This window comes from Schistocerca gregaria, chromosome 1 (assembly GCF_023897955.1).
Source record: "Schistocerca gregaria isolate iqSchGreg1 chromosome 1, iqSchGreg1.2, whole genome shotgun sequence".
Lineage (NCBI taxonomy): Eukaryota > Metazoa > Arthropoda > Insecta > Orthoptera > Acrididae > Schistocerca > Schistocerca gregaria.
Window position 1 is genome coordinate 1,208,488,657 of NC_064920.1, and position 25,973 is coordinate 1,208,514,629.

Here is a 25,973-nt window from a genome sequence, read left to right on the forward strand (position 1 = left end):
ACAGTACTCGATAAAATTACTTAAAATTTTTGTATGTTACTTTAAATGGCTGGAAAAATACAGGCTACATAATTTGATATATATATCAGGTAAGAATATTATGTGGTATATAGAGGGGAAACATTGTTACCAAGAATCTTTAAATGTGTTTGACCAATTTACTTAAGTTTTTCACATATTACTCTAATAAATGGGCGTGTGTGTGTGTGTGTGTGTGTGTGTGTGTGTGTGTGTGTGTGTGTGTGTGTGTGTGTGTAAAAATAAATCACGTAAAGTTCTTCTTCGATACACTTCAAATTTTACACAATACTCTGCTAAATATTCAGACTACAGTATTTGCAAAAACAATAAACAAGGTTCGAGGTCAATGGGAGGGAAAGAAGAGATGGGCTGATGGATGGGAGGAAATGGACATAGAGAATGGGATGGAAATAATGAACAGAGAGAGGAGGAAAGAGGAGATGGAGAGTTATAGCGAGAAGAAGATGGACAAAGAAAGGGAGGAGAAGGTGACTGAGAGAGCGAGGGGAGAGCAGGTGAGGATGGACTAAGAGGGGGGAAGGAGGAATTGGACAGGGACAGGGCGAGGGGGAAGAAGGAGATTAGGGCATATATCCTCTTCCCATATATATTTAGCGATTTTCCATTTAACCAGACTAAGCCACAGCACTGTGTGGCTGGGTCCAGCTGGTACCATACATAATGTATATATCCTGCAAACATAAAATTGCAATGTTCTTGTTTATGTTGTTTTTTTTTACACAGCTTATTATTCACAACATATTTTACCAGCTACTAATGCTAAATGTTTTCAAGATATATTTATAACTGAATTTGTTCCACTGCCAAGTATCATGAAAATGAGGTGCGGTAATAACTGTTTACGGAGAAGAACATCTAGCTCATTGGATGGATCTAATTTCACTCTTTCCAGTCATCAATTTATTTTCTCTTAAAGTCCTTAACTAAGAAATTATTTATATGTAAAATTTTTATCCATCCAAAAATTTTTATTTCAGTCCTTAGGCTTATTTAATTCCCAGTTTCGTAATATACTTATGTTGCTCTAATTTTTCTGAATCATGTAGTTCATTTGGTTATCCAAAACCACCACTTATCAGAAATTGAATAAATTAAAGAAATTATGAACCTGAAAATTTTACAAAAACTTGTTAATCGCATCTTGTGGGTATATAGTGTATCATTCAAATATTCCCTCAAATTTAAATTTTTTTATAAATATGTAATACACAGTTAAGCAAAATAAATGTTTGAATCAATAGAGTGACACCACTAATAAATTTGACATAAATTATTTCTACACCAGTCTATGTATGCAACAAACAGACAATGTCATAGTAACTTCTGGATTAGCTATGAACACATAAACATCTATGTGTTAAAACCATCGTTAAGACACTGACTGTGTTATGCCTTCTATGAACTTCTTTGAGGAAATGAGTCTGCAGCTAGCATTCAACATGATAACATCTCAGCAAATAAGTCTGAGTTAACATTAATTTTAGTCACATCTTTTCTAAAACTTCACACCTAATGCCGCTGTCTAAATATTACACTGGTCCAAGATGCCGGAGTTGGCACTGATGTGTGCTTGCTTGTGTGAATGTATGGTGTCTATTTCTATTTCTTTTTCCGGTAAAGGCTGTGGCCAAAAGCCTATGTGTAAGAATCTTTTAAGTGTGCTTGTCTGCAACCTGACATGTCGTCTTTATGGTAAGTAGTGAACTATCTTTTCCTACATTGTTGACATTCCAACCTGGATTTCCATTGTTTAGTTTTGTTTTATTCTTACATGAGGTAACTATCTTGGTTTAATAATTTTTATATGAAGGAAGCATATTGGTTAGAACTCTGTTAATAATCATATTTTTGCTAATAAACAATTAATAATAGGTAGTGATGTGTAATGGAATTGGTCATCACCAGAATGTGCTTTAAGCTAGATAAAGTGGAAAGTTATCCAACTTACACCTATGGAGCTGTGTCTTGTTACTGAACTGTGAGAATAACAATCAAAACAATTTCAGGACACAAGACTACAGTTCTGTGTGCATCACCACATATGTGCAGTGATACTGCCAGATTAGTATGTTATAAATTCATTGGGAAGACTGTGGAGTCATTCCTATAGCCCAATAAACTACACTGTGCATTCCACAGTAAGTTTGCCAGTTTTTTTAGTGTAGTGTACACGTAAACTATTGAGGCAGGCTATACAATTTTCCACCTGATAGCTAAGGCCTAGAAATCTGCATCTAAAATCATTACAGAAACATATGATCCTTGGTTTAAGCCAACCACTGACCTCCAAAGTAGGAGTCTGCTCAGTTCTGGGTACGATACTGTGAATATCAGTAAGTTAAGTGGTAAACGTCAGTTAGCACATAACTGCATGTATTACTCCAAATGAAATGTAGGTAAAAAATAAAGACGTTTTTAATATTGGAAGGAGGTACTGACCTCTGTCATCAACCAAATAAGTAGAACTTTTATATAGGGCTGTCACACCATGTCATACCTTGCCAAATACTGTCCAAACACACTGTGCACAGCCTACTGATGTCTTTTGTGTTTCTGTTCTGTATATATCACAGTTTTGCATTCTATGTAGCCTAAGTTTTTAATGAAACAACTTCCACTAACTCTTACTGTTAATAATAAGATAACAATAGACACAACCACAATCACTGGTAGCTTTTGAAATGACAGGCTCAACCATAAGTTTCAGCCAAGGATACTCACCTTACTTCAATTCTTATACTTCTTCTGCAAACAGGAGGAATGTCTGATTACAGGAATCAGCATTTGGTCCTTCTTTTTTGTGTCTATGTCTACTACTGCTTGCAAGAGGAGATCACGATGCTGGGACCACATATTTACTTCAAACTTTGCACACCTTTAGTAGGCCATTCAAACAACATAATGTGCACTACTCTGGCAACTCGGAGTAAATTGCAAGAGAAGTTTTACACATCTATTATGTACCTGGTATACCTGTGAGTAGGTGCTGCATGGTGGAGTTCATGGTGGTCCAGTGGTTAGTGTTCGAGCTTGCTAAAATGAACACGTATGAGGGAACAGTATGACTCCCACTCAGACTTAATTTTTAATCTATATTTTTTTCATTGCTTGTCATTTTATTTAGCTTAAATAACATTTGAGAAGTAAAATAATGTTTTAAAAACTATGTGTATTTACATGAAGCTTTAGTGAATTTAATGTTATTTGACTACTTAATATTTTTAATTAAATTTAATTATTAGTGAAAATATATTTATAACTATCGACAAGTAAATGAAGAAACACACAGAGTTTTCCTGAAAATGTATGCCTTTGTGATCTGTGAAATCCTTCGTACATACAATCTGGTAAGATAGCCGGAACTACTTTGCACCTCAACGCTTTGAGCTGCAGGCACAGAGGCAGGCTGCATTTGGCAGTTAAGCTGCATAGCAATGAGACGTTGCCAATGTAGAAAGAACAAATAGTGTAGGTGCAAATTTTTTGAATATCACAGAATTTACACTCATACTAAAAAAATGAAGGTTTGAGCTAGAATTGAACCATCTCCTCATACAAGTTTGTCTTATGGAGCTCAAACGCTAACCAATCGACCACCATGAACTCCACCGTGCAGCACCTACGCACAGTTTCTTCAGTACTGCTCGTGTGACTTTCTCAGAATTGCCAGAGTAGTGCACCTTACTATTTGCACATTATGTTGTTTTAATGGCCTACTAAAGGAGTACAACATTTGAAGTAAATCGGTGGTCCTTATGTCTTAGCCTTCCCTTTGTTAGTATATAGCAGCCTGGGTTCGATGCCTGATACGCCACAGATTTTTTTCTGTCGTAGGGAGGTCTGGTATGGTGTTTATTCAGCCCCTGTCAGGCCAGTTCAGTAGCTGCTTGAATAAAGAAGCAGTGGCATCATCAGGATTAATCAACTGGCAATAATGGCTGGAGGAATGGGTGACAATATAACCACGTGTCCTACAATCAAGGATCATTCCTTGTACTGCCTTGTTGGCAGCACTCCGCTAGTGAAAACAGGCCTTAAGCTTAATCCATGATTGATGTTTCATTCATTGAGAAATGAAAAAGTAATGCATTACTAGTTGCTGATGGTACTGCAATGCCTCTACAGAAGCAAATACCAACCACTAATTAATAAATTAAACCAGTTAGAATTATTAAAGAGGAGAATTATGAGAAAACTTTAGATTCAATAAGGTTCACAGAAGTCTGGGAATTAAGAAGTAGTGATGACTAAATACCAAAATACAGAAAAACCATAAACATGATGAAAAGAACAGTGATATTTTTTTTGTCATTCATATAGAATGAATAACAACAAGGCAACAAAACGGACCTACAAGTATACTCCAGGGGAAAAAAATTGTCTACAAACTGAATATCTGAAGTTAAAAAAAATGAAAATAAAAACATTATAAAGTGCTCTGAGGAAACAAGAAAGATATGTATTGAGAGATTAAAGAATAATGGAAGGAAAGGAAATAGTGAATGGGAAAAAACTGAAACTGAATATGGATCCTTGTATGATCATAATGATAAAGGAACCCACTGAAATTTCCATTACATAAAGTAAATTATGGTAAAACAAAATACACCAATTTCAAAGTCCTGTTGCTACTAACCTTTGAAGATCTTTGTGTCAACAGCAGATGACGCTGCCACTGAAGATCCATTTGGACGGAATATGTATGCCCCAGAGGCTCTTAGTGCTGGCTCAGAATTGTTTCCAACCCAACCCTCATAATAATGAAAGTTCTGTTGTAAAGCCATCTCTTCACCATCAATCATGATTGACTGCAGTAAACCAGTGTCTTTATTGAACAGAGCTTGAAGATGCTGTGGAGATAAATTAGATATAATAAGACAGTTTGCGAATCAAACAACAGAAAGTAAAAATGGAATAACAACAATATTATAGAGAGGATAGGTTTCTGTTCACAACATAGAAGAGGCATTGAGTTGGACACAGACACAATGAAAACAGTGCTAAACATTTAAGTTTGCAGACAAAAATATCCTTCTTCAGAAATAGAAAACACACACATTCACACAACCACAACTCACACTGACACGCCCATTGCCTCTGGCCTCTGTGGCCCAACTGTGGACTGTGACTGTGCCTGAAAATTGCAGCAATTAGTGGTAGGATGTGGGGGCAAGGAGGAAGCATGGAGGTGGGAAGAGGGGATGGTGGGAGGTTAGGGGTGGGGAAAGATGTCACACTGAGAGTTGGGAGGTTGAGCTGGGGGGGAGGGGCAGGGGTGCGAAGGGGAGTGGGAAAGGTAGAGAGGAGAGAAGGAGAAAAATAGTAGTAGATGTGTTGGTAGAATCAAAGGCATGTATAGTCCTGGAGATCAAACAGATTAGGGAAAGTTATCCCTCTTCCTGCTCCCTCTCCAGCACCACAAACTCCTTATATTCCACCAATATACATACTACTCTTTCGTCTTCTCTATTTTTCTCCTCTCCCAGTTCTACTGCTCATCCCTCCATGCACCTGCTACCCCCAGAGCCTTCTGACTCTGCATCTAGCAGCACTATCCTGTCCCCATCATGACACTACACACTCTCACAGGCACCATGACATCTTCCTCCACCCACAACCTACCACCCCTTGCTGTCCCCAGCCCATGCCTTCTCATTGCCCTCACCACACTCTCCAGATTGCTGCTCTCGTGAGATGTAGTCACAGGCAGCTCATAGCTGATGGAGACAGTGGCTCTGCTTCTATGATCATGTGAGTGTTTTCTGTTTCAAAAGGATGACTTTTTTTGTCCAAAATCTAAAATTTTTAGCAGTCATTTCATTGTGCATGTCTGCAACTCAACACTCTCTTTAAGTAATGAATAGCAATCCAGCCACTTCATTATGTGATAACAGAAATAGATTCCCATATTTTTACTAACTTACATCATTTCCTATTGATGAATTTGAGTTTTCCACCACACTCCACATTTCTTCATCTGTGCTGTTAACTACTGCAACATAGTATGAGCGAAAGCCAAGAGGTGGCACATCGTTTGCCAGAAACACAATTTCTAATGTTGCATTACTACTCCTCTCAGGCAAATTTTGAACAGGATCTGGTATGGGCACCAACTGCACTTTCTGCTCATTCCCTGTGCAAATTCACATGTGAGAAAAATTACTTAAATGTGTTATTAATATCTATGAAAACTTATAGCTTACCTGAAGCATCTCTCACAGAATATGCACTGCCAAGAACTGGAAGTCTGACATAATAAGAGACTTCATGACTCAGTGGGTTGTAAACAGTAACCATAAATGTATCAGAAATTTCAGATGGTTCACACTGGCTAACATTTCTTAGCAAACAAGATTCAAATGGCAGATCTGATGCTGAAAGTTTGCTGGAAAAAGAGAAGTGACACAGTTATATAGGAAACAGAACATCTGCGCAAATATTCGTCAGAATGTTGCAGAATATCTGTAAACAAACAACATCTTTAAAGAAGCAATATGATGGATTAACACAACTTTCTTAATGAGACAGGATACCAAACAAATTACCAGTTAACACTCAAACTTTTTCAGTATGCATAGTTATTTCAGTCTCTCATTATATAACATTCAAATTACAAACTTTGAAAGGAAGCACCCAATAAATGATTGTAAGTCTGAAATGATTGTGGCTTCTAGTCTTACTGCTGCATCACTGTCAGTTGTACAAAACAGACATGAATTTCAAGAGCTCTGCTTCTCCTAAGGCAAACAGGTTCAGAACAGAGATTTATTATCTCAGTTTCACATTACATACTGTCAGAGAATAAGTACTGGGTGGGATAAGAACCAATTAACTCTCAGAGAGATGGGGATGGAGTGAAAACAGGTCATAACCCCAAACATCTAGGCTGTCCTATACAGCAAAATGTTTTGGTCTGGTTGTATTGGGATGTAATCCAGGGGCTATACCTGTGGATGGGCACAGCTGAAAAGAAACACTTCAGAGAAGGAGTCATCCCTGCCCTTTGAAAGGAACCATCCTCGCATTTTCAATCATTGAAAACCGGAATCAGACTGACCGGACGTGGGATTGAACCGTCGTCATCCCAAATGCGAGTCCAGTGCACAGAAGGAGATGAATATAGAGAGGAGGAGGAGGAGATTGGCAGAAAAAGGGGGAGATATGAGTAGAGACAGAGAGAGAGAGAAAGAGAGGCTAGGAAGAGAAGTCCACCTCCACTTCCCTCCCCCTCTCTCTTTTGGTCCCCTCCTCCCCATTTCACTACTCCACCTCTGAAGAAAGAAGAGGGAGGAGAAGGCTATCACAGAGGGGGTGGAGGAGACAGTAAGATAGGAGTGGGGGAAGAGGAGATGCACTGAGACAGTAAGAAGGGAAAGAATAGGGACAGAGAGCAAGGAAAGAAGAGATGGATAAAGAGGGGGAAGGTGGAGATGTACTGAGAAACATGCGAGAGGAAATATAAAGAGATAGAGAGTTCAGTGAGATGCTTAAAGAAAGAGGGAGGAGGAGATGGACAGAGAGAAGGGTGAAGTATGGGATGGATAGACAGTGGGGGGAGTAGGAGATGACAGAAAGAGAGGAGTGGGATATAGGCAGAGAGGGGGGACAAGGTGGAGAACAGACTGGAGGGGTGGCAAGATGGGACAGTCTGAGAGGAGTGCGAGGATGAGATTGAAGGACAGAAGGTAGAAAAGGAGATGTACAGAGTGGAGGGTGGATGGACCTTCTACATTATATGTGACATACGTGTGCTTGGGCCAAATTGCAGGTAAGACTAGTGCGTGTGCACATGTGCTGATGTATGTTCCATAAGTCTTCCTAAACCAATAGATCGATTGCAACTGAACTTCACAGACATACTACTAATTATGTGGGAAGAAGAAATACTGTGGGTATATGAACCACCTAGCTCTCATAGTTTTGTGAATTAGGGGTGGAGGGAGTCGGGGATGGGATTGCATAGAGTTGGCAACCACCAGAATTGAGGCTATCCTGCAAGATAGGTGTGTTGTGCAGATAGTGTTGGAATAGATTCCAGGGTCTAATTGTGTGGATGAACATATCTGGCCAGAGAGAGGGTGAGGTGGCCAGACTGTGAGAGGAGAGGAAAAGAAGAACAAAGTGAGACAGAGAAGAGTGGTGGTGGGGGGGTTTATAAAGGGATTTCAGTTTCAAATCCTTCCTCTCTCTGGTGATCTCCATCTCACACCAACTCAGTGTTGATTCTGTCCTTACCCCTCTGCCTGTACCTCTTCTCCTCATCCCTCTCTCTATCCCTCCCCCCTCCCACTCTGTCCACCTCCTCCTCCATCCATCTGCCCATCTCCACATCCCCCTCTCTCAATTTATCTACTCCTCCCCCATTCTGTGTCCAGTCTTAGCAACAAATAACCATGAGCAAATAAGGAGCATCAAGACAAAAGCAAATACTAGTGACCACAGTGTCGCTTTAGCAAGACTGAGTACTTTAACATCCAGATCCACAAAAATTAATGCAGAATACATCACTTTAAAAATGCAGATAAAATTTGCTTAATAAGTTCCTACTGCACAGTCTCCACTCACTTCACAAAGACTACTTAAGAACAGGTCAGATGTGTCTTGGATAAAAAGAAATAGTATCAACAGCAAATTAGAGAAATCTATGAATAAATTAAACAATGGAAGGTCTAATACAGAATAACAACAATATTAGGAAAAGTATAGATTGCTACTCATGATACAGAGAAGGAACAGAGTTACAGACAGCCAAAATGAAAAGACTACTATACATTTAAGATTTTTGTCAAAAAGCCTGCTTCAAAAGTAGAGAACACACACACACACACTCTCAGAACTCACATACACCTGACCACTGTCTCTGGTCTCTGTGGCTGGACAGTACACAATAACTGCACCTGATGGCAGCAGCAATATGTTGTAGGTGGTGGGGTAAGGAGGAGGCATTGGGCCGGGAGGGGAAGGGATAATGGGTAGGGGTATGGGAAGGAGTAATGCTGTTTGTGGGAGCATGCAGGGCCACGGGCAGAACAGGGTAAGGCTGCTAGGTGTAGTCATGTGTTTTGTTTTGGGAGAAGTGGTTTCAGAGGGGGGGGGGGGGGGGGAGGTAGAGAAGGGGAATAAGACTAAAAGACTAGTGGGTGGATTGACAGAAAAGAAGACTGTGTAATACTAGTATGGATGCAGCGAAGGGGATAGGTAGGCGGACGACAGGGACTAGCGAAGGTTGAGGTCAGGAAGAGTTACAGGAACATAGCACGTATTGCAGGAAGAGTTACAGGAACATAGCACATATTGCAGGAAGAGTTACAGGAACATAGCACATATTGCAGGAAGAGTTACAGGAAGATAGCACGTATTGCAGGGAGAGTTACAGAAACATAGCAGACATTGCAAAAAGAGTTACAGGAACATCGTACACATTTCAGGAAGAGTTACAGGAACATAGCACACATTGCAGCAAGGGTTCTCACCTGCACAGTTAAGAAAAGCTGGTGTTGTTGGAAGTATTCAGATTGTGCAGACTGTGAAGCAGTCACTGAAGTGAAACACACTGTGTTGGGCGGCATGTCAGCAACTGGATGGTCCTGCTGTCTCTTGGCCATAGTCTTTGGTGACCGTTCAACCAGACAGACACCTTGTTGGCTATAATGTCCACATTGAAAGCAGGAAAGTGGTAGCACCTTAATTTGTAGATCATGTGACTGCTTTTACAGCTAGCCCTGCATTTGGTGGAATAGGAGATGACTGGATTAGGTAGTGTTGGGAAGATGTATTAGGACAGGTCCTGCATCTATATCTGTTGCAGGGCATAAGTCATGTGGCAAGGGGTTGTGAGCAGAGGTGGAGTAAGGATGTGCAAGGATATTATGTAGATTTTTTGGGTGGAGGAATGCCATTGCGTGAGTGGTGGGAAGGATAGTGGGTAGGATATTCCTTATTTCATGGCATTATGAGAGTTACTCAAAACCCTGGCATAGAATGCTGTGGATGGTTCTGAGTCATGAAGTGAGTACCCCTTTATAACCAGACAGTGGGTGTGTAGTAGTCTGTAGGTGACTGGAGAGACAGTGCACCATCTGTTTCTGTACAAGGGTGGGAGGGTAATTATGGTCAGCGAAGACCTGAGTGAGACCCTTGGTATATTTGGAGAGGTGTAGCTTGTCATTAAAATGGCTAGGCTGCCTGCAAGGGACTCCTTGATATAAATAGGTGGCAGCTATCAAAGTGGAAGTATGGCTGGTGGTTGGTGAGTTTGACGTGGACCGAGGATTGTTGCAGCCATCCTTGAGGTGAGGGCCAACATTAAGGGAGGTGGCTTATTGGGTAGAGGAGGCCAGGTGAAGCAGTTGGGGAAGAAAGTGTTGAGGTTATGCAGAAATGTGGATAGAGTGTCTTCATCCTCATATCAAAACACAAAGATGTCATCAGTGAATCTGAACTAGGTGAGGGGTTTGAGGTTTCTAGGGTGTTGGGAAGGGTTCCTCTCAATGGCCCATGAATAGGTGGGCATAGGATGGTGCCATGCTGATGCCCATTGCTGTACCATAGATTTGTTTGTAGGTGATGCTTCCAAAGGAGAAGTAATTGTGGGTGAGGATATAGTTGATCATGATGACATGGGAAGAGATTGTAGGTTTGTTGTGGTGTCTTATATATAGGCGGGTAGGTTATGGGTAATAGGCTTAAGTTGTTGGTCCATTGTTTGCCTGTTGGACACAGGGTTCATGAAGATAGACAGGCTGTGAAAGCATAGAGCTATTACTGTGATGCCACCTGTAACCTGGACAACATACGAAATTCCATTTTAAACCATGTTATCAGTTTACAGTGATTTGTATACACATCTTAAGATGAAAAATCTGCCAGGGAAGTAGCCATGTTATTTTATTATTACTTTTATTGATTAGATGGGTAGATCACATAACTAATGAGGAAGTATTGAATAGGATTGGGGAGAAGAGAAGTTTGTGACACAGCTTGACAAGAAGAAGGGATCGGTTGGTAGGACATGTTCTGAGGCATCAAGGGATCACCAATTTAATATTGGATGGCAGCGTGGAGGGTAAAAATCGTAGAGGGAGACCAAGAGACGAATACACTAAGCAGATTCAGAAGGATGTAGGTTGCAGTAGGTACTGGGAGATGAAGAAGCTTGCACAGGATAGAGTAGCATGGAGAGCTGCATCAAACCAGTCTCAGGACTGAAGACCACAACAACAACAACAACAACAACAACAACTTTTATTGTTCTTTTTTATGTGTTATATTGGTCCCACACAGAGATCTTTTACGGTTGTTCAGATTGTGAAAACTTGACCATCAAAATGCATAGATCCTACTGTTTTTTACACTGTAAGTACGTGACTGAGCTGACATTTTAACTTTAGTTTTTACAACGACAACCTCATATCCACTATGGATAAAATCAACAGACAGAGAGAAATGCGGAGGAGATGGACACAGTGAGGGGACTAGACAAGTTGGACAGAGACAGTGGGAGGAGGAGATGGATTGAGAGAGTGGGGGGAGGAGAGGGTCAGATAAAGGGGGAGACGTACAGGCAGAGGGAGAGAAAGAGATGCACAAAGAGAAGGCAAGGAGGAGTGGATGGACTGAAGGGGGGAGGGGGAAGTTAAGATAGGCAGAGAGAGGGAGGAGAAAATGGACATAGTGATGGGAGAGGTGGAGGTGACAGGTGGGGAGGGAGGAAAAGATGGAAAGCGTAAGGGGGAGGAGAAGATAAACAGAGAATGGGAAAATCAGATGGAGAGAGAGGGGGGTTGGGGAGTAGATGAACATAGAGAGGGGGAAGGATAAAACATACAGTAAGAAGGGAGAGGAGAAGGTGTCTCTCCCTCTCCTTCTCTCCCCTCTCTCTGTCTCTCTCCTCCTCACCCCTTTCCTTGACACTCTCCTCTTCTCACCATCACTCTGCATATCTACTCTTCTCCCTCTCTCTGTCCATCTAATCCTCTCGTCTCTATCTGTCCAACTAATCCTTCATTCTATTTCTGTCCACTTCCGCCCCTTCCTCCACCCCTGGGGAGAGAGGGTGAGTAGGAGATGGTCAGAGACAGGGGGAGAAAGAGATGGACAATTAAAGGGAGAGGGGGATATGTACAGATAGAAGTGTGACTTGGAGGTGGACAGGGGAAATGGAAGAAGGAAGTGGACAAACAGAGAGCTGTGAGAAGAGATGGACAGATAAGAGGTTGGCAGGTGAAATCAGCAGAGAGAGGGGTGAGGAGGGATGGAGAGAGTGAGAGGGAGGAGGAGATTACTGGGAGAATGGTGAGGAGGAGGTTATTGGAGAACATAGGAGGGTCTGGACAAAGAGAGGTGAAGGAGGAAATTTACAGAGTGAGGGGAAAGAGAAGATGTACAGAGAGAGGTATATTACGAGATGATCACCGAGTGGTCGGAGAGGAGATGGACATACAGAGGGAGTTGGTGGTGATGGACAGAGAAGAGGAGGATATGGATAGTGAGGGTGGTGGGCAGGGTGTGCGTGTGCGTGTGCATGTGGGTGTCTGTGTGTGTGTGGGGGGGGGGGGGGGGGGGGGGAAGAGAAACTGAGAGGGAGGAGGAAGTGTACAGAGGTAGGGAGGAGGAAACCATGGACAGAGATAGAGGATGTAGGAAATGGACAGAGGAGGAGACCGACTGTGATACTGGAGAGAAGGTCAACAGAGAGAGAGGGTAGGATGAAAAGAGAGATGAGTTAGGATGTGAGGAACAGAGGGAGGGGGCTGAAGGATATGGACTACTAGTAAATTGGAATAAATACATACCTGAGCAACACTTGGTGTTTGGCTAGTATACATTTAGAAATGTTTGGTTTAATATACAGAATATTCATCAGTATAAATAATACAAGTTACTCTGGCAACTTCATAATTGCTAAAAAAGTATGGGAATTGGGTATACATCCCAGTCTCAGGTATCTTTGAGAATTTTGTCAGGGTGCAAATTTTGGCTCCTTATTGCTACTTCTCCCACTTTCAAGGTATGGAACTCTAAATTGTAACAGATGATATGGAATATGAATGAAAATGGTCTCAAAAAGTTCTTGACTCATCTACTTCAAACTTTTATATTAACTTCTAATAACCATTCAGATGGACATAGGCTATACATAGTTTTAAACAATTTTTAAGTTTTCTGTTAAAACCAACTGCAATAAAGAAATGGTCTGCAGTGCTGTGGAAATATGTGGTTTTGTTTTAACATAAACAGATAACAAATGTAAGCTACACAGGAAAGCTAAAATATTTACAACACTAAGCAGTGTCCAATATGAATCCCTTGGTAACAGTTTACATGCATTTTAATACTTTTATAGTAATAATATTCTATTTACATTACTTGCATTCCAAAGTTATATCTATACCATTGAACAGAATCAATACTGCTGTGATGAACTGATTTCTAGTGTTTCATGTCACTTCTTCTCGTAGTAATTCTTGTATTGAATGTGATTTTAATCCCAGTTAAGCATAAATTCAGTTCACTTCTTCAGTTGAGAAAGAGCCTGTGATATTTAAGGAACCACACTTTTCATTTTTGAAGATTGTAAGTGAAAAATGGGTAAGGGAATTCATAAACGCAACCAGTCGCAAAGTACAGGAACTATTGAGTGGTGGATAGGAAACTGAATTTTGCTGCCCAATCAGTATTCCAAGCTAAATTCTTCTTACAAACTTGCCATACAGACAGGCAGTCGCTTTCCTCCGCCCCCTCTCTCTTTCCATTTTCTTTTGGCATCCCCCCCCCCCCCTGCCCCCTCTATCAAAGGTACCCATACTCACTGTGGTTAGTCATTAAATTATACAAAATCAAACTGTTAATGCAGTTAATTCAAAATAAAGTTGGTCTGACCCTCCATTTAAGGACTAAGCTCTACATTTCAGATTACAAGTAAATTAAATACAGCATCAGTGGATACCTGAGACATTTATTTATTTCTTTACTTTTGAGAGAGAAGGTAGTTATTTTCTCATTTGTATTGCAAATATTGAAATGAAAAAATAAAATTACCGTAGAGCTCTTTCAGTAATGTTTCCACAGTGCTGAAATCCTTCATATATGAGACGACTGTAATCTTCAAAAACATTTTGTCTTGCTGTGCCTGTAATGGCATCATGATGTTGCATAATGCCCAGTGCTTCACGCAGATTACTCAAATGCTCTTCATATTCTTCTTCCACATCAGCCAGTGCATATAATTGCTTGCAGACCTATTATGGATACAATAAATTCTTCTAGTTAATGACAGTAGAATACACAACACTGGCATACCAGAAAAAAAGCAAAGTAACTACTCTGACAAATGGTATAATTATACTTCTTTTAATAACATATGAATGAAACATTTATTTATTTATTTTATTTATTTATTTCGTATTCCATTAATCCGTATTGTGATAAATCACAAGGATGTGGAATGAGTCATGATTACATACAACAGATATAATACACATATATAAAATGACAAAAATGTACCATAAGATTATGAATAAGTTTGTAGGTTAAAATCAAATCAAAGGTATAGCTCAAGTAATATAAAACAATACCTAAAAAGGAAATATAGTACATTTTCCAAATTAAACAAATAATACAAATATATAAAATGACAAAAATGTACCATAAGATTATGAATAAGTTTGTAGGTTAAAATAAAATCAAAGGTATAGCTCAAGTAATATAAAACAATACCTAAAAAGGAAATATAGTACATTTTCCAAATTAAACAGTTAATGTGATCTATATCAAACAAATTTTTATCAGTATAAAAAATCATTGCTTTATCTGTAGATACTCATCAAGAGAATAGAAGGAATTTACCATTAGGTATTCTCTCAATTTACATTTAAAAGTAGGTAAGACATTAATGTGATCTTTAATACCTGATGGAAGGGAGTTGAAAATTTTTGTGGCTGAATAATGAACACCTTTCTGAACAAGACTTAAATGTTTCAGATCCCTGTGTAGATCATTTTTAGACCTAGTATTATGATCATGACATTCACTATTAGTTTTAAAAAGAGATAGGTTGTTAGAAACAAAAATCATCAAAGAAAATATGAATTGAGAGGTAAGTGTTAATATTTGTAACTTATGAAACAGACTTCTGCAAGAATATCTTGGATGAACACCACTCATGATTCTAACAGCTCTCTTCTGTGCAGTAAATATTTTTTTGGCTAAAGGCTTGTTGCCCCAAAATATTATGCCATACAACATGACAGAATGAAAATAACCAAAGTAGGCAGCTTTAGTAGCGTCCTCATCACCAATGGGGGTGATTACACGCAGAGCATAAGTTGCCACACTGAGCCTTCTATGTAGGTCTAAGATATGCTCAGACCAGTTCAGCTTGCCATCAATTAGAATGCCCAAGAACTTAGATGATTCACAGTGTAGTATATTTTGGTTACCACAGTTTAAGTGGCATACTTCATTTTCTTGTTGAGATGTGTGAAATTGCATATACTGAGTTTTCTGAATGTTTAGAGTTAGTCCGTTGCACTTAAACCAGTGTAGGATGTCAACGAGTACAGCATTACATTTATTTTCTAGGTCACTGTTAGTTCGACTTTCAAGCAGAATAGTGGTGTCATCGGCAAAAAGAGTAAATTTACACTCGGTGTCTGTGCAAAGTGGGAGATCATTGATGAAGATAAGGAAAAGCAAAGGTCCTAGGATGGACCCCTGAGGCACACCACACTTTAATGTGCCCCAATCAGAAGAAATGGGACTATCATTGGCACCATTAATTATCACCTTCTGTTTTCTGTTTTGCAGATATGATACTATCCATCTACCAATGCTACCTCGCAAGCCATAAAAATTAGCCTTATGTAAGAGAATGTTGTGGTCCACACAGTCAAAGGCCTTAGACAAGTCACAAAAAAATTCCAATAGGTGACATTTTATTATTTATTGACTCTGAAATTTCATTTGTGAGAGAAAAAATAGCCTGCTCAGTTGATCTACCTTTTTGGAAACCAAACTGGTTTCTGTTGAGTATGTTGTGGCTGTTAAGATGTTCTACAATTCTTGTATACATTAGTTTCTCTAATACTTTTGAGAAACTACTTAGTAGTGATATTGGACGGTAGTTAGATAAATTAGTTTTGTCACCCTTCTTGAAAAGTGGTTTCACAACGGCAAGCTTTAATCTCTCTGGGACAACACCTTGCTGGATAGACTCATTAAAAATGTGACACAGGACTTGACATATGTGGTCACTACAATGCTTCAGTATTTTTGGTGAAATGTTGTCAATACCAGTGGAATTTTTATTTTTTAAGGCCTTGATGGTATTTTTAACTTCAGTAATAGTAACTGGGGCAATACAAATTGGGTCATACGTGTTAGGGTTAGCTCTGTGTAATAAATGCGTAGCAGCATTTAAGGAACCGTTACAACCTACTTGTTCTGCTGCAGTTATGAAGTGATTGTTGAATATGTTGGAAACTGTTACAGGATTATGAATAACCTCATCCTTATAGCTTATCTCTGTGGTATTAACATTCTTGTTACTCTTGCCACACTCTCTCTTTATAACATTCCAAACTGCTTTTATTTTGTTCTCAGATTTATCAATTTCAGACTTAATATACAGGCTCTTGGATTTGTTTATCACCCTTTTTAAAATTTTACAATATGACTTATAATGAGACCTTTCAAGGGGATCATTTGATACTCTTAGTGAGGCATTTTAAATTCATTTAAAAAAAGGTTAAATTTATCATTAACATCTGATGTGCTGTACACTGGCTCCCAATCTATCTGTGACAAATAGTCGTTAAAGGCAGACACAATTTCAGTGTTTATACATCTATAGGACCTATAGGTGTGGGAGATTTTATTGCACAAACTGATGTTATTTACTTTCAGAAGTTGTCCATCATGGTCAGACAGGCCATAAATTACTTTGCTCACACTAGCACTGTTGACTCTATTCTTGTCAATGAAAATATTATCTAGAAGGCTCTTGCAATTTTCTGTAACTCTAGTGGGCCAGGTAACCATCGCAGCCAAGTTGTAAGAATTCATTAAGTGGTCCAGGTCAGTTTTGAGGTTGTTATCAGTTAAGAAGTTGACATTAAAGTCACCTACAATTATTAAATTTCTAGTTTTAGAGAACAATTTGGTCAAAAGAGATTCTAACTTATTCATAAAGATGCAAAACTTCCCTGCTGGAGCTCTGTAAATTGCAAGCACAGTAAGTAACATGTCCTTTGCAGAAATTTCAGTCCCGCAAACTTCAAAATGTTGATCTACACAATACTTACTTAGATCTAAAGATTTATAAATGATTTTACTGTCTATATAAATTACAGCACCACCTTTCTCCTTACTTGTTCTGCAGTAATGAGTAGCTAGATCATACCCATCAAGCTGCAGCCCATCAATTCCAACTGTTACATGATGCTCAGTAAGGCATAAAACATGAGGACGGTCAACAGTGTCCATGTCCCCTAAATTTACAGATAAAAACTCTAATTTACTTTTGAGACTTCTGATATTTTGATGAAGAATAATAAGATTCTTATAGCTACCTCTACTGTCCTTCTGCTGGTCTGCTTGTCCATTAACACCGTTAGTCCCCGTTGAATGCAAACATCTGTTAAGTTCCCTTCATGTCATTATTACTGTGACTCATTAGGTGATTTTACAAATCACTTAGTACCTTCTACAGCATCAGTATCAACAGATGCAATATTTGATTACTTGCACAATGAATTAGTTTACTTATTAATTCTATTACATGCTTTTGAGTGCAAGCAAACATCTGATAACTTTTGTCTCTGAGCATTAGTGCTTTATTCAGAAATTCCTTGTTTCTTTCTGTGTATATAATAAATAAGCTTATGTGTAAGAATTTATACTGTTACTTCTTGCTGTCATAAATGTCAGTACCTACAGATCTGAACAATGGCAACTGCTGAAAACCTGATTTAATAGTGCCCAGCATTTGTGGTAGAGAGAATCAGCAGCCCAACTTACAACAGTAGAAGTATTTGGGTTTCACAAAAAATTTACTTTGTTTGCTGTATTATTTAAAGCAAGTTCTCTGATTCTCTCACATGCCTAGTTAGTTCTAACCAAAAATACAAGCTGGATAGGAACCGTATTTGTTGCATGTGGACTCAAAGGGAGTCAGCTGCTGTCTCTGAACAGATCGAAGCTGAGTCACCAACAGCTTCAGATGCTGCCCTGTTCTGTAGCTGATGTCAGGGTTCTGTAGTGATAACTGTGCCATTCCAGATACCTCTCATGATTCTTGAGCTCTCTGATGTGTTATCTTTAGCTACAGGTGAGCTACAGACTATGATGGTGTCATTTCATCTGGCCAGGTGCAGAGTTTCATGATTTTATGTTCCAGTGCTAGGAAGTGATTGAGCTCTTCAAGGAAATAGGTATCACATTAGGAAGCCGCTGTGGACTCAATATGTTTACTAGCTGGGAGAGAAGGGAGTTTCAGTCATACTTGCCAGATAGGAAACAGAAAGTACTCTTAGATAAGTCAGAAAATTTGTGTGGTGGAACGATTTCATCAGAATGCAGACACAAAAATTGTGGAGTGCCACAGGGCTCTATTCTTGGTCCTTTACTGGTCCTGTTATTTATAAATGATTTACCTTATTCTACCATGATGCAGTGTAATTTTACCATCTTTGGAGATAACATTAACATAATGGTTAATGGTCATAAATGGGAAAATATTCACAAGTCTGTTAATATTATTCTTAGAGATTTAACAAAATGGTTGACTGCAAATGGTCTTCCACTAAACCTTAGTAAGACTAATCATATTCAGTTCACACCAACTGCCAACACTGATGAAGAAATAACTGTTAAATATGCCACATGGGTCATAGAAAGAGTGGAAGTAACAAAGTTTCTAGGCGTGAAGATTGACTGTAGAATAAACTGGTCCCATCACATTTTAGATCTTTACAAGAGACTCCGCTCTTCAATTTTTGCAATGCGAATCATCTCTGACAGTGCAAACATAAGGATTAAGAAAGCAGCATACTGTGATTAGTTCCATTCTTTGATGGCTTATGGAATTATTTTCTGGCAAAATCAACCTCTTGCAAAGAAAATATTCATTGCTCAGAAGATTTGTTAGAGTGAAGTGTGGTGTAGACCCTAGATGCAGTTGCAGAAGCCTATTCCGTAATTTGGGAATTCTTACAACTACTTCTCAATACATATATTCACTAATGTGTTTCATAAGTAAAAACAATGACTTATACAAATCTAACAGTGAATACCATCCGTACAACACAAGGAGGAAACATGATTTCCATACTGAAAGAAAAAATTTGAAGATTTTGGAGAAGGGTGTACAGTACTCTGGTATAAATCTATTTAATGCTCTTCCACCAGAAATCAAAAGTGAAATGGCCAAGAAATCCACATTTAAAGAGCTTCTGAAGCAATTTCTTTTAGGCATGTCATTTTACAGTTTGGAAGAGTTTATGAAACACAGTGTGAAATTGCCTTAAAATAAAATAAGATGTATTATCATACTAACTGAACATTACGTTGCACATTGTTGTCACATATGTAACTCTTTTAGTGTTAACTGCTTATACTCAACTCTCTGGGTTACTTAACTTACTATGTTTTATACTTTGTAATCTGTAGGCCTAAGGTTTCTCATTTAATCATATTGTGTTACAGATCATTGTAGTAACTTTCTTATCTTTACTTGTAAGCACAGTGTATAAGTACTTGTCATTGACAATGTAAAAATTAACACACACTACATCCATGTGAAATTCTCACAGTTGGATCCATGGTGTAAGAAATAAGTAAGTAAATGAATAGCAGTCCTGTGTGTGTGAAATAAATCAAACAGAAAAGCAAGAACGTGCAAATAAATGTGCACCAACGAACCCTAAAAACAACAACACATCCAACATTTGCAGCATTATGATGAAAACAGCAAGCAAAAAAGTTGTAGATAAATGGAAGATGATGACACACATCAGAAAAGACAAGACCACAGATACACAAGGGATCAAAATACGTTTCTAATAATTGGTAATTTGCTGCTGAAAAATATTGGTGAACCGAACTCCAAAATCGACATCAGACCAGGAATTAGAATGCAACAGTTCAACAAGTATTTTAGAGATATGGTAAATTCCAAACAGACAAACATAAAACCAGATTCTGAACCCAAGACTAATTACAGCAGTGTCTTGGAACAAATTTGTTAAGAAGCAGCAGTGATGAAAGGAATTATTAACAACAAAAATAATGTGATTTGTTTGGAAAGAAGTGTCTATACGGAATCCCATCTGATACTTAGTGGGATCATAAAAAGGAGATCAGTAACTGACAAATATATATCCAAAATACATTATGCTGTCAAAGAACAATGTCATCATCTTGGGCCAGTGGTCATAGTTCAAAATAAATTCCTGTGTGAAAACTGCCTAGGAAAGGCTGGGATGCATTTAGACAGATTAGGGTCTGCAACATTCAGCAGAATGTCTACAGATATCTGCAAAATATTCAGAAGCAAGGGAAACTAAAGTAGCCTGATGGAGATGAAAAATTAACAGCTGTCGCTGAAATAACAGAATATAAGCATCACACAAGCAAGGAGAGGCTACAGAGATGAATGCAGCTCACAACATGTAAGCCAGCAAAAGAAAACTTTCATACAAGTAATAATCAGAATAGTCAATACACTGCCAATAAGAAACTAGAAGCAGAAGTACTCCTAAGTGAAATACAATCAGACATACTATGTATCAGTGTATATAGTCCAACTGAAAATCAGATAGCTAAATTGACAACAAAGGACTATATCTCATCCAGTTACACCTGTAGATCTAAACATAAAGGCAGTGGAGTTTCCATATAAGCACACGCTTGAAGTGTGGGACACCCACCAATGATGCACAACTCATGCATTACACATTGCTTTACCATATTTGAGACATGTTTGCCAATTCCTCACTGTTTGACTCCCTGAAACTGCTAGCAAAGAACTGTCTGCTGGGTAAATTGTCATCAAAGAGGCATAAAACTCTCCACCACTGAATATCACAGACAAAAAAGGGGAAAACATAATGCTTTAGGGTATGTACAGTACTTCAGATATCTGTTCACACAATATGCATGATAGTAGTGTGCGCTATCAGATTTTTAAGCAACAATCTGTTTGCTGCAGATTATGACTTCTACATTAATGGTGACAGTTACCATTATCTTTATTTTTATTATTATTTTCAGAATTTTGAGAATTACAGACCACCTAGAACCTTACACTATGGTACAATCTTTTTTTTCTTATCATCCTGAACTTCTTCATGCATTGGCAGATGGTGCACCTCTGTTTATTTGACATCGCCCTCCTAAGTTGTGGTTGTTATTGTTTCATAGGAAATTTTGATCAGTAGCCCAAAATTTTCCTTGTCCTGTGTAGTGTCTTCTGTAACCTTAAGTTTTCTCAAATTCCTTTCTGTCTCTCTCAGCCACCTCATGGATGTTTTTATAATGTGAAACTGCAGTAAACATTTTCTTCATTAGCCTATTTTCATTAATTCTGTAAACATGACTGTAAAAGTTTGATCTCTTCTTCCTTACTGCATTTGTGATTGTTCCTGAGTTTCTGTATATATCATCATATCTCCTCTTCATCCACTTATCTTTGTTCATTTGTGGTCATAAAATGTCTCTGGTTATTTTACTTTCTTTCTTCTTCTGTTCTTCTTGTTCACATCATTTATTCAGTGTTAGGCATTAATATCCATAGAGTGCTTTTGGTTCAATTATTGTTGCATAGCGTTTAAAAATTACCTGCAATAATACTGACCTCTCATTATGTCAGCATTGGGTGAGTTTCTATGCTAATTCTATTTTCAACAACCTTTCTTTACATGTTGAGTTATGTAATCCATCTGACTGTATCCATTCTTCCAAATACTTAAACTTATCAACTCTTCTGATGTTTCTGTGTTGTGATTGTATATATTTTTCTCTGTGGCATTTATGTTTAATTGTTCTATTTTCTCACATATATTTGTAATCCATCTTTATCTGCAAGTCCATGAAGTTTTGGTGTCATTAATCTTTGCATCTTTATTGTCCTTAGAAATTATTTCTATATCACTAGTAAACATGACATATTTCACCTCAAATCTTCCTCTTCCTTGTCCTAGATGGATTCCATCAATGTTTTTATTCCACTCTGTCCTAACCTTATCTAAGACCAGATTGAAGATGATTGGTAAGAACCCATCAACCTGCTTGGCATCTGTGTTAAATCTGAAGGGTTCAGAAACTTCTACTTTGAATTTAACTTTTGAATCTGTGTCTTTCAGCGTCAGTTTGACTAACTGTCTCATGGTTTTGTTGATACCTGCTCCCTCCAGTGCTGGAAATACTGTCTACCTGTTTTCAGAATCATACGCTTTTCCAGAATCAATGGATTCGACAACTATGTTAAGCTTCTGTATTGTTGTGATCCTGAGGATTGTTTTCAAGTTAAAAAATTTTCTCTGGGCATGATCAATTTTTTTCTGAACTCCTCTTTGTGCTCACTAGTTGTATGTTCTGCTTGGTCTTCTGTCTTATTCAGTACAGCTTTGGACATAGTTTTGTAGGTGACTGGAAATAGAGATAAGCTTAAATAATTGCTGGTGTTTGTCCTGTCTCCCTTCTTCTGTAGAACCTCATAAATGATCTCAACTGCCCACTTCACTTCCAGTTTCTGCATCTCAGCTAATATCCCATCTTCACCTGATGCTCTGATTGTTTTCAGGTGGCCAATGTATCGTTCAATTTGAGGCAATGATGGGGTTTCTGAAGGTGGGTTTTACTTATGAGGCTGTCTGAAAATTAGTCCTTGTGTTGATTCCTCTCAGTTCAGAAGATTTTGAAGTATTTTGCTAGTAACTCACAGTTATCTTTGTTGTTGATAATCAGTTTGCCTGTTTTATCTTTGAAGTGGAGGCTCTCCAACTTGTACCCTGTTGTTTCTTCTTATAAAACTTTGTAGTAGTCCCTAATATTACTCCCTCTGAAAATTTTATCTATTTCCTCTAAATGTTTTTGTCATATTTCGATTTTTCTGTTTGAATAATTTTTTATGTCTGTTTTCTAATCTCAGTGAAAGTCTTCCTGTTGCTCTCCTTTTTGCAGGAGATCCATGTTTTCATTAAAAGCAATCTCTTTGCAGAGACACAACATGGATTTTAAAAAGATTACAACATCAGAACAGCTGTCATAGAATTTTTACACCACATCTATAACTATCTAGATAAAAGAAAGCATATTTTAGGCATATTTTTAAATCTCACAAAGGCTTCTGACCTGATCAACCATGAATTTCTTTTGAAGAAACTGAGGGGATGCAATTTCATGCACACATCTCTTGAACTCCTATCTTTTTAGCTAAAAATTCATAAAAAATTCAAAAACATAAATTATCAAAATTGGATGAGGAAAATCAACACTTAGACTAGGACTGAAACAATAATACAGGATGTGCCACAGGGGTCGATACTGAGACCATTTCTTTTCTTCTGTATGTGAATAATATTACACATTCTGCTAACTACCATATAGTTACTTATGCTGAGAACACCACTCTGCTGTTTTATGATGATAATGAGAAGGGGATAACATATTTTTAACACTTAGTACACCTGTAGTGACTAAATGTTTTACCAGCCAAGACCTGAAAGTAAATACCACTAAATCACCATTACTGGAGTTCAAAGCAGGTGGTTTATGCCACAGATGAGTAGCAAATGTACATTACCATAATATAAAAAAATAAGTACAGTTATTATAGATGAACAATGAAATTAAAAGTGCAGACCAAGGCCCATATGTCAGTGGATCAATGTGATACAACAAAAAGCCAAAATGAAAAAGAGCATATACTGAGGATCTGTTCAAAGCAAAATTAAATCATCACACCAGTATTCTATTGTACAATCTTGGTATTATATTTAGTCTGGGGCTTACTGATCTGCCTAAAATGAGGTGGTGTATTATCGAGCAGATTGTGGTGGTAAGTTTGTAATCAGGTTCTCCTCCAACCGATTTTCAAAAGTCACAGAATTCATCTCCCCATGATAGTTCCACTGTGAGCATTTGACGCAAAACTGGACCTGTGCATCATTTAGAAATCCCTTTTTATAACTGATACTTCCTATAATGTGCCTTCTGGAGGCGATCCCCATGCTCCAGAGTTGATAGATACACTATTTCAAGTTTCCTTCAAAGAAGTAAAGATATTCCCACAAGACCTACACTTTACCTACATTACCAAAACTTTTTAGAAATCATATGAGATGGAGATTGGTCAATTACAGGCCTAAAAATATCTGTAGCATTGAACCTACATATAATGTACTAATCAAATCTAATAGAGGACATATGAATTGTGAAGCTTCAGATGTGTGTTGTTGATTTTAAACCAATAGCAGTCCAATCATTCAGCTTTTAAGGCAGGCTGTATGACTACAGCTGCACTGAGAACTTAATCACCTACTCAGTTCCTCTTTTTTTTCCTCTTTATATCACTCACTACTGAAAAAATTCTTTCTGACTCTGTGTTTGAATGAGGCAATGATAGTATCAATTTTGTGAGTTTTCTTAAATCAGAAAATATATGTTTATCAGTAAACCTTTAGTAATAGCTTAAAGCTGCCACATTTCATATATCTCAATACCCGTTAAATTACTTGTCTCCTGTTCCCCAAACAAATGGGGGAACAGTTGCCACAGTACAGATATGTTGTTTCCATTGACATATTTATTGAAATGTTTAGTTAAATGTAGTAATTCTGTAAGTGCAGATCTATACTTCCCCAGTGCTCCAGTAAGGCATTTCTTTATACAATGAATTCCTAACTGTATTTTTTTTTTCAATGACAATCACATAAAATTCCAAACATCTTTTTCTGATTTCATCAACAACAGAAGCAGGAGCTCCTTTAGCAACATTTCATACTCATACCCTGAAATGAAATGAGCATACGGCATTGTGAGCCAGGAGTCCCCCATTCGGGGAAGTTCGGCCGCCGAGGGGAAGTGCTTATTGCATTCGACGCCACATTCGGCGACTTGCGCGCCGGAGATGGGGATGAAATGATGATAATGAGGACAACACAACATCCAGGCCCTGAGTGGAGAAAATCTCTTGCCCCAGCTGGGAATCGAACCCGGGCCCCTTGGCATGGCATTCTGCCACACTGACCACTCAGTTAATGGTGGCAGACACTCATACCCTAAGCACACTTCGCTTGAGGGAGAATGTTGCAAGGACATCATGGAATGAAATATTTAAATTTCTTGTTGTGCTCTTTCTGATAAAAGGTTCAGACAGATTTGTTTAAGAAGTGTAACAAAATTTTCTGGTAGGGGATGAATTTTTTGACACCAGAAGAGAGCACTGAAACTCTTGAGAAAATTAAGAGCATATTTCAGAAACAAGAGGTAAGCTTTGGTGTAAACATTATTAAGTTCACTGAAGATAATATTGCCACTTTTTAGTGTATCCTCAAAGGCAACTACATTAAAAAAGCACTGTAGTGCAGATGAGTTGCAATTTGTGTGGCATATACAATGGTGCATTGCTTGTCATCTTGCAGTTGCTAGTTTCATTCTCTTAATCTTTTTGACATTGATTAACTCTTGGATCCCAGTCGTCTGGGAACAATGCTTGGCAATATGGACAAGTAAGGAGATATAGTTTTTGCAAGGTCTTCTGCTGCATAACCAAGTTTTTCACAAGCTTTACTAGATGCTGAATGATGAATGAATTTCATTACAATAACAACATTTACCTCATGTTTACGGTGAGAAACAAAAAATTACATTGGCACTATTACGTGAAATGTCTACAATATTGATTATTGTGATGGCCTTTGCAAGCAAGT

The 25,973-nt window shown here is 38.3% G+C and overlaps 1 protein-coding gene across 3 annotated transcripts in view; it reads right to left on the bottom strand.

Annotated features, from left to right (window-relative positions):
• Window positions 1-25,973, bottom strand: part of LOC126284807 (lysosomal alpha-mannosidase-like) — a 261,589-nt gene that overhangs the window by 38,043 nt on the left and 197,573 nt on the right. For all 3 annotated transcript variants that reach the window (XM_049983989.1, XM_049983999.1, XM_049984008.1), the window contains 4 exons: window positions 14,083-14,282; window positions 6,246-6,427; window positions 5,967-6,175; window positions 4,679-4,892 (listed from right to left, as the gene is read on the bottom strand). In XM_049983989.1, coding sequence (XP_049839946.1) covers window positions 4,679-4,892; window positions 5,967-6,175; window positions 6,246-6,427; window positions 14,083-14,282 — 805 coding nt within the window. The remainder of the gene's footprint in view (window positions 1-4,678; window positions 4,893-5,966; window positions 6,176-6,245; window positions 6,428-14,082; window positions 14,283-25,973) is intronic.